Below are 8574 nucleotides of genomic sequence, written 5' to 3' on the forward strand. Positions count from 1 at the left end.
AAAGAGCAAAAACTGCTGTCCCTCCTAGCAGCCCTGAGCTGTCCATGATGCTTCCAGGAGGGAGGATTCACTGCTGTCCCAGGCTGGCCAAGCTGCCCAAAGCAGAGGAGCTCCAACAGTGACCTTCTGCAGAGTCAGACTTCTGGCTGGACACTGCTTTTTAACTGCCAAGATACATTCTAAATTAGAAAGGTTATGGACAGTAATTTCTAGTTTTGCTCTTAGCAACACCTTTCTGGTCACATATATAAAGGGAAAACTGGTGCAGCTATGACCAAAGCTGATGTTAAAAGGCATTGCCATGATCTGGTTAGTTTTCCTCTGGCAAGCTTTTCACATCTGGTAGATACTGTCAAGGCTAATGCTTCTTTTGGGGTCGGTCTGTCATTTTGCTAATGCTGGTTCCTTTATCTAGCTTTTCTCTCTTTCATCTTTAAAGGGAAGAAAAATATGGAATTTTGCCACTGTGGTGCTGGTTTGCATTCACCAGGAAATCATTGTCCTTCTCCCTATGGCAGGGTCCCTGCCACGTCAGGCACAACACTGTCAGTGTCCTGGCAGGGGGCATTCTCCCACTGCTGGCAGTGCCATCGTATGGCACAAGGGTTAAACACAGGACACAGCTCAATCACCCTCTTCAGGTGTGTTTTCTTACAGAATTCCTTTGCAGCAAAATAGTAGAAGATGGCATCGAGGCAGCAGTTCAGGTTGGCAAATGTCATGGACACCTGGAGGAAGAGGCTGATGGTCTGCTTCATTCTGCAGCTCACGATCACGTGCTGCCTCACCAGGCACTGCAGGAGGATCCCGAGGTGCACGGGTGTGAAGCACACCAGAAACACCACCAGGTTGATGACGATTACTCTCAATGAGCCACTCTCTTCTACGTTCTTTTTGTCACGAGTTTTGTGATTCAGAAGAATCCAGATGGTTTGAGCAGAGCAGAAAACCATCACCGCAAGAGGGATTAGAAACCCAAATATTTCCACAGAAACAATGAGGGGCACGCTCCACGTCTGGTCTGACATGTTGTGAAAGCATTTAATAGGTTCCTTCTTCTGAAACACATAAATTGGGATGCTGCAGATCCAAGCTGCTGCCCAGATGAAGCAGCAAATCACCACAGCCCACCTGGGGGATTGGTTAGCTCGACCTTCAAAGGGGTGCCTTATGCAGATGTACCTGTCCACGGTGATGCAGACAATGATGAAGATGCTGGTGTAGGTGTTGACGAAGTAAGGAGCCTGTATGAAGGAGCACAGCAGCCCAGGCACCGCGGTGACAGAGTAGTACAGCTTTGGTGGCAGCGAGAGGAGCAGCAGGATGTCTGCCAGCACCAGGCTGATCATGTACACCGAGGTCTTGGTCTGCTTTCTCCAAAAGCAGCAGAACACAAACAGGGCCAGGCTGTTGAGAAGCAGCCCGAGGATGAAGGTGGGGATGGAGAGCCCCAGCTGCACGCTCCATGCCAAGCTGTTGATGGCTGTAAAACTGCAGTTCTCACTGCTGTTGGCCATTTCTGCCCTGAAATGACAGAGTGAGTTGGAAATGTGTAAGACTCACAGTTAATGCCATCATAAAGCCAAACCAAGATCCTTTCAAAAACAGCTCTAGAATTTTTTGGTCTTGAGCTGGACACTTGGTCAGCCATTGTCTATTACAGAAAGTGAAACCTTTCAAGCACAGAGCTTTCTATTTCCAATTTGACTGGCTTGGCATGTTACAAGGGAGTCTAATTCTCAGGGGAAAGTAGTCAGCATCCACTGATTACCATCCCATGTAAGAGAATCCCATGCAGATATTGAAGAGACTGACTCCTTCTAACATATATTTTCAAGAACTCTAAAGACTACTGGCTAACTTTAATAATTTGTACACCTGTTGAAATTTCCCTAACATTTATGCTTAGTTTTGTTGCTATGAAGAAATTAATGAAATTATTATTCCATATTAAGGTATGTTGATCTGATAGCTGGGATAGCTCTTAGATCTAAATCCTCATGCATCAGTAGCTTTTGCTGATGTGCTTTTACTGCAGCCACATTTATATAATATTTTAGTTTCATACAGTGCTTATATCCAATGCAGTATTTTAAAAGGTCAACTTAAGAAGACTGATCTTTTATCTAGGTGCAAAATGAGTAAGCGTGTTTCTTCACTTGTGCTCAGCTTTCAGCATTGTTTAAATTTGGGGTTTGCAGTTTAAATTTTAACTGATTATCTTAGACAATCCAGCAAAGATTAGCAAGTGGAAGCCATGACATCTTCATAATGCAATTCTTAAAAAAATTAATTTGTCTTGAATGTTACCACTGTTTTAAAAAATGTACATAGGCTTTAACAAACTATGCCTTAAAAGTGCTTTTTATAACCTCTTTAAATCAAAACCAAAAAAAGTCCTAATAAAGCAGAAGAAATTGGTAGTTGAAGTTCCCAGTCCACTTCAGCCAACCAAGTAGCTCAAAAGAAATTTTAGGAGTAAATGAAGGTGTTTTAAGAAGAGTTTGATCAAGAGGAGAATCTTTGCTTTGGAGGATGACAAATGACAGCTCTTAAGCACTGCCAAATGGAGCTAAACTTTGCTAAAGAAACCAAAACCAAATAGTGAAAGATTTTTTTTTTGCGTGGCTGAAATAAAATATATTTTAAACAATAGAGAAACAGAGAACAGCTGAGGAGACAACCTTGCATTTTGCCAACTGTTATACCACTAATTCCATAAGAATTCATTGGCATTGTGCTAGAGGTGAGATGTGGGATGGCTTGCGGGAATCAGTGAGTGATAATGGAAATTACTGTATCTGAACACAGAATGCACTCAGAGCTTAACATGCTCCTATTAGTGAAACATTAATTTCCAGCTCAGACTACAGAAAGAACAGGCACATAAAGCTGAAGGTCCAGCCCAGTAGTTGTTATGAGATATAGATGTTATCAGTGTGGCTGGAAAAGGTTCAGTCTAGTCTATCTGCTGTAGGAAAGAGTGTCAAATGTGATTAAAGCAATTCTGTAGCTGATGAGCCTAAGCTTCACATGGATTTATAAAGAAAACTGCTAAATAAGTCTTTGAGAGCTCTTACCCGACCCTTATCTTTGATGAAGTATCTGCTTTTTCATATGAGGGAAAGGCAGAGGATTTTAGGCGCTTGCGTTTCTGCAAAGTGTACTAGAAGCAAGTGGATAGCACTAGAAGAAGCAGGGTTTAGAGCAAGGGCTGTTCAGTAGGCAGGGAAATGGTTGTCTGAAAGCTGGTGAGGATTACAAACAGACTGGATGGGGTTATCACGGGCGTGCACGACACTGAGACTGTCCTTGGCTGTGTGACCCCACTGTAGGAGTGAGGGTCACCTCTGGGGAGGGGCTGGGTGCCACTGTCACCTGCAGAGAGCTGGACAGAGCCACCTGAGCTGGGCTGTCACAGCGCTGGCAACTTAGGAAACAGCGAAAGGAAAGCTGGATGTTGTCACTGGATTTATCTATCAGAAATGAGAGCAAAAGGGAAAACCTTGGTTTGGTCATCAAGGTGAGGTTAAATCAGCCCATTCGAGCCAGCAATATGTGGCAGCTACTTGGAAAATCACGTTTGTGGTGTGTGAGAAGTGAGAAAATCACACAGAACACGGAGCTGAGTTGGTGCAGTGTGTGCAAGGGCTCACTCTGGGGACATGCTGCTGTCACCGAGGGGCAGGACAGGGAAGGGGACATGGGAACACGAGCTTTAGTGTGAACATGGGTGTCCTGTGGCCAAGGGCACCCACCTACCTGGAGAGAACATCAGGTGACAGGAAACATTTTGGGGTAGTGACACCACCTGTCAACCCAGCACTTGGTGTACTTTGTAAACGTATCAGAAAACTGTGCATGATGACTCTTCCAAGTCTGAGGTTTGGTGTAGGGATTACAAGTCACCTCAGCCCTGATAAATCACAGCTGTACTAATTACCAAAGAACAGCCTTGCCCTCAGTGCCTCGGGGCTGTGACTAATAAAGAAAAGTGTGATAAAAGGGGTGGGTTGGCCAGTCAGGGAGAGCCTGGAGGAAGGGGACCTAGAGGAGGAAGAGGAGCCCTGAGGAAGAAGGAATGATCCAGAGAGACACAAAGAAGAATGACAGGAGGAAGAGAGTTGCTGCTGCAGAAGATCTGCCGTGAGGTCAGTCTGGGTCTGACGGAGCCGGAGCCTGCAGTCATACTCGAGCCAGGTCTGACTTGCAGTCATATTCCAGCAGCAACAGCCAGCAGTCAGAGTCTGCCAGAGAAGCCAACAGCAGAAGTTTGCTGCAGTCAGAGTCAGGATGACCAAGCTGTAAAGAATAAACCAGGACCCTTTTCACGTTGTTAAATGAGAGTCTGTGTCTTGGCTCATGTCTACCCCTAATGTCTGCTGCAACAGTTTGGTGCTACTTTTATTGCACCACTAGCTTGCTGAATACCTTTTCTGTAGAATTCATTGCCTTTAAATTGATAATTGTCTGATTTGTCAAAAACATAGTGGTTTTTTATCATTAAATGTCTCAAATTTAAAATTCACATCTTGAGTAATCCATGGGAATTGTGCAAGTATTCCAGACTAAGTAATGTTTGCTTAGGGTTCACCTGAAGAATCGTTTTCATTGACAAATAACCTTGCAGTCATTTCATAAGCATCACCTCTACTACATTGTCCAAATTATTAGTAAAAGTACTGCTAATACTCATCCTGAAAGATACTGAACTGTACTGCAGACATCTTTCCTATAGAGTAGACACTGATTAGAATCTCAGTGGGTACCACGAATCATACAGAAATTTCATACTGCTCATGTTTCCTTTGCTTAGGAGAAGTTCTTTAGAGGTAGTGTGTGAAGCCTGTTTCCCCCTCCTACAGCCCTGTCTCCCTTTGCTGATGGGTTCACAGAGGAAGTCAAATTACTTCTATTTCAGTCATTCTCAGATTAATCTCTGCAGATTTTTACTTACCACTGACTTGAGTTCTGCATGCTTACAAACAGATTCTTTGCTGGGTAATTCCAATGGTTTTTTTCAAATACTAAAGCCAGGATTACAGATCTAGTTTTTCCAACTCCTTCCTATCCACCTTCTTAAGAGAGGTACCACGTTTGCTCTTTTCCAATCTTCTGAGGAAAATTTCTGTCTTCAACAGATTTTTTTGAAGGAATCTCCTGTGGCTTTAGGATTGTTTCAGATAACTCCTAGAAACCAAAAGATAATATAAGAACCTGTAATTAACAGTACTGAAGAGAGTGTGCCTTAGCTGGTCCAGCCTCCGTGTCATCGCTGCTCCATTTGGTCTCAGTTGCTCCTGCTGAGGATTTTCCACTTCCTTTGAACTCGTTAAATATTAATTGGGTTTTGCCATAGGAGGAGCTTGTGGTTTAGTAAGCAGCAAAGCTGTTCTGACCTAGGAAATGAACAGCAAGCTTTACAGCAATAGCTCCACTAGGTTTTTTTGCAGTACAGCAGAATTCATGAATGGCTTCCTCTTTGCAGCTTGGGCCCGAGTTCATCTGGCTCTAGCTGGGATTCACAGAAATCTGTATGAGAGCACAGGTTAGAGATGTTACACTAAGGGTATTCTTATCCATGAAAGCTTCATTAGCAGAAACATGTGTTGTTTATATCTATTTCCTAGAACATTATTCATGTCAAATATAAGTTATTCTCTAGTGGATGCACTAGAGAAGAGTAAGATGGCTCAGTGCAATGAGCAGCAGGTCCCACTCCTGCCATGTATTTCATCTGTAGCTGGATAATTTCTTACCATTTTTTTTCTAAGTATTTTGATTATAACAGAATAGATTTATATTTATCACTAAAGCAGCAATCTTTCTTTCTGCTCTAAGCTAAACAAAACTATATTTGATCTTATTGTTTGAACTTTGTAAGTAACAATCATCTAACCAGCTTAAAAACAGTGTCTACAATCAATGCTGCTACTAAATTGTTGGAAAAAATAAAGTTAGTAACTAGAACAGGAATTACTTTACCTGAACCCTGGCAAGCAGATCAGCAGCACTGCTTCAGTCCAGGCTGTTCTACGGAGCACAATCGTGTTTTCTTACAGACCGTGCCTTACCAGTTTTCTAAGCGGCATAACCAACCACATCCTTCTTTTCTTCTCTTTTTTTTTTTTTCCCCATCTCAAAATATGCTCTGTGCCTACTTACATAGGCAAGTGAAGGTGAAAAAAGTGTAAAGATTTTAATTCTCAGCTGTTTCCAGTCAGCAGTCAAAATAGGGTGGGGAGCAATTCCTCTTTAAGTCAGGGAGTTTGGCCTGGTCTTTACCTCGTGTGATGCAGATGGGAGCTTTTGTGAGCTTGTGGTGGCTACCTCCAAATTTCAATTATTCCTTGAGCTGGGGAGGAGCTAGAAAGTGGAAAGTTGTAGGAGAGGTTGTAATAAAAATAGGGTTTCTTCCCCCAGTTTCTGCTCCATTTGCATACTGGAGATGAGTAGTGAAGCACCCAGAGGCTTCTGAGAGGTACAGCTACGTCCACACATGCAGCTGTTAAACTGTTGGAGGGGAATGTGCCTCTTTTAGCCAGTTCAGGTGTGTGATTCATAACTGCAGGCTGGCAAACAAATGTTTATCTGTGAGAGGACTGAGGTGCATGGAGCAGCAAACGAGTGCCTTACATGTGAGTCACACATAAGCCAAACACACTTCTCTTGAGATGAGCTTCCAAGGCTTTCTGAACCTCTCTGGCTGAAGTGTGAAACTCATTTGCTAGTGCTGACAGCCCCTCTCCTGACTTGTGGACATGCTGCAACTCTTTGCAGAAAAATACAGGAAGAAATGCAGCTCTAAGTGATGGTTTTCAAAGTGCAGCCTGGCTTTGGAGGTAATTTCATCTTTCTGGAGAAAAAGTAGCATCAGCTTTCATACCACGGGAGTAGGAGAAGAAAAACCTTCAATTTTCTTCTTGTCTCACTTAAAAATGGGATTTGGAAAGAAAAAAAAGCAGAACCCCAAACAAAGTTTAGGTAAACCACCTCAGAAAATTGTGTGGCAGAGGAAATGAAGGCAATATGATTCATAGCATTTCAGAAACACATTCTGGAATTGGGAGGTTTCAAGGGCTTTGCAACTTCTGTCTTCTCAGAACCGTGGTCTGCCTCCAGCTCAGCAACAGACTGACATGAATCTGGAATCACGGAAAAAACTTAAGAGTGCAACTAAATATTAGCAGAAAGCAAACATCCTGCAATTGAGTGACTTTTGAAGAAGTTACTCTGTGCCTTGTTGCAGCTGAAATAGGGTTGCTTCTCTAAACTTCTTGCCACAGGCATCCTCCATTAAAAATGAATGGAATGCTTTGTGCTGCCTTCACTCCCAGCACTAGCTCCATTCCTTGTGGCTCTGTGAACTTCCCTATCACTGGATGCATCAGAGCTAGACAAAAAAATCAGCATTTCTGCACACATCAACTGTACGTTTGCTTAGCTGGCAGTTTTTTTGTGATACATGTGGGTTCACCGCTCATAGGTGTGCAAGTCATTCGTTGGTGTGCACGTAAATCTTTTTGCAGGTTGGCTTTTTTGGCTAAAATGAGGACAACTTCCATCTAGAGCATATTTAATGAGGGCAAGTTCTGAATGACTCAGTCCCAGGCTGGCAGATACATTGTTGGATAAGAAATTAGGGCTTGTTCCCCCCCATCCCTGGTGAATGCTTTTGGAGTTTCTCAGGTGCTATATATGAATATGCTCAGCAGGAATTATTTCAGTGAGTCCTTTGTTCTCCAGTGCCTTTCCACCCAGCACTGCTGCTTGATAAATGCTGTGTTTTGGGGATCCAGGTGGCTGCATGGCTCTGAGGTTTTCAATGGGAAGGAGAAGGACTTCAAGTTTTTTTAATTAACCAATAAAATGCACTGGGTGTATGTTTTTAGTGCTACCTAGGGACAGGAATCTTAACAACTTTATCTGTTTCCCAGTATTGTGTTCCAGCTAGCAAATGAATAGTGGCTGGAAGAACCATAATCCAAGTGAAAGGAAGGATATGACCAAAAAATTCATAATGTTCAAGGGTGAGTAGGGTTTCTTGGTTGGTTTGTTGTTTTTTGAGGTTTGCTGAACTTTCTCTACTTTTTGGTGCCATAAGTGCTGCTTTTTCTAAGTCAGGCACCAGCATTTGCTGTTTTCAAGGATTAAAAAATCTCTTTCAGAAGAAACATGTTCATACAATACAAAATGGCATTCATTTGCATTACACCAATATGAATTCTTTTGCTCTTCTTAAGTGGAAAATATATCGAAGCAGCTTTGAGGTCCAGCTTTCACAAATGACTGAATGATGTGTTTGCTTGTACTTCATGGCCAGAATTGAATGAGTTGGGCTTCTGATCTAGAATTAGGATGCTCAAATGCAAATTAATCAGAATTCAAAAGGAAGGGTCCATGTGTTTCTGGGCCATTCTGAATTAATGTGTGATTTGTTCTCCCAGACAGATGTAAAATATCATCTCGGATAACAAGACTTAAATATCCAGAGTAAAATGAGTCAGGAAAAGACATTGCTCAGCAGAGAGCTGGGAGGTGAGTAACAAACTGTCCTTGTCCTTGGGAAGAGTG

The 8574-nt window shown here is 42.7% G+C and overlaps 1 protein-coding gene across 1 annotated transcript; it reads right to left on the reverse strand.

The window, feature by feature from the left end:
- Positions 1–481: 481 nt before the first annotated feature.
- GPR55 (G protein-coupled receptor 55) lies at positions 482–6215 on the reverse strand. The gene is made up of 3 exons (XM_068201313.1): positions 5986–6215; positions 4958–5190; positions 482–1524 (listed from the first exon to the last, which is right to left on the reverse strand). Exons 2-3 carry the CDS (start codon positions 4975–4977, stop codon positions 510–512), a joined length of 1035 nt encoding a protein of 344 aa, XP_068057414.1. The 5' UTR covers positions 4978–5190; positions 5986–6215; the 3' UTR covers positions 482–509.
- Positions 6216–8574: the final 2359 nt, after the last annotated feature.

Source organism: Anomalospiza imberbis, chromosome 10 (assembly GCF_031753505.1).
Source record: "Anomalospiza imberbis isolate Cuckoo-Finch-1a 21T00152 chromosome 10, ASM3175350v1, whole genome shotgun sequence".
Lineage (NCBI taxonomy): Eukaryota > Metazoa > Chordata > Aves > Passeriformes > Viduidae > Anomalospiza > Anomalospiza imberbis.

What these genes read in the sequence shown, in the direction of transcription:
- GPR55 (XM_068201313.1), bottom strand. Translation starts at nt 4,977, where the DNA reads ATGCAGAACTCAAGTCAGTG. An exon ending in ATGCAGAACTCAAGTCAGTG is followed by an intron (nt 1,525 to 4,957) that starts GTAAGTAAAAAT and finishes CTGTCATTTCAG; the next exon opens with GGCAGAAATGGCCAACAGCA.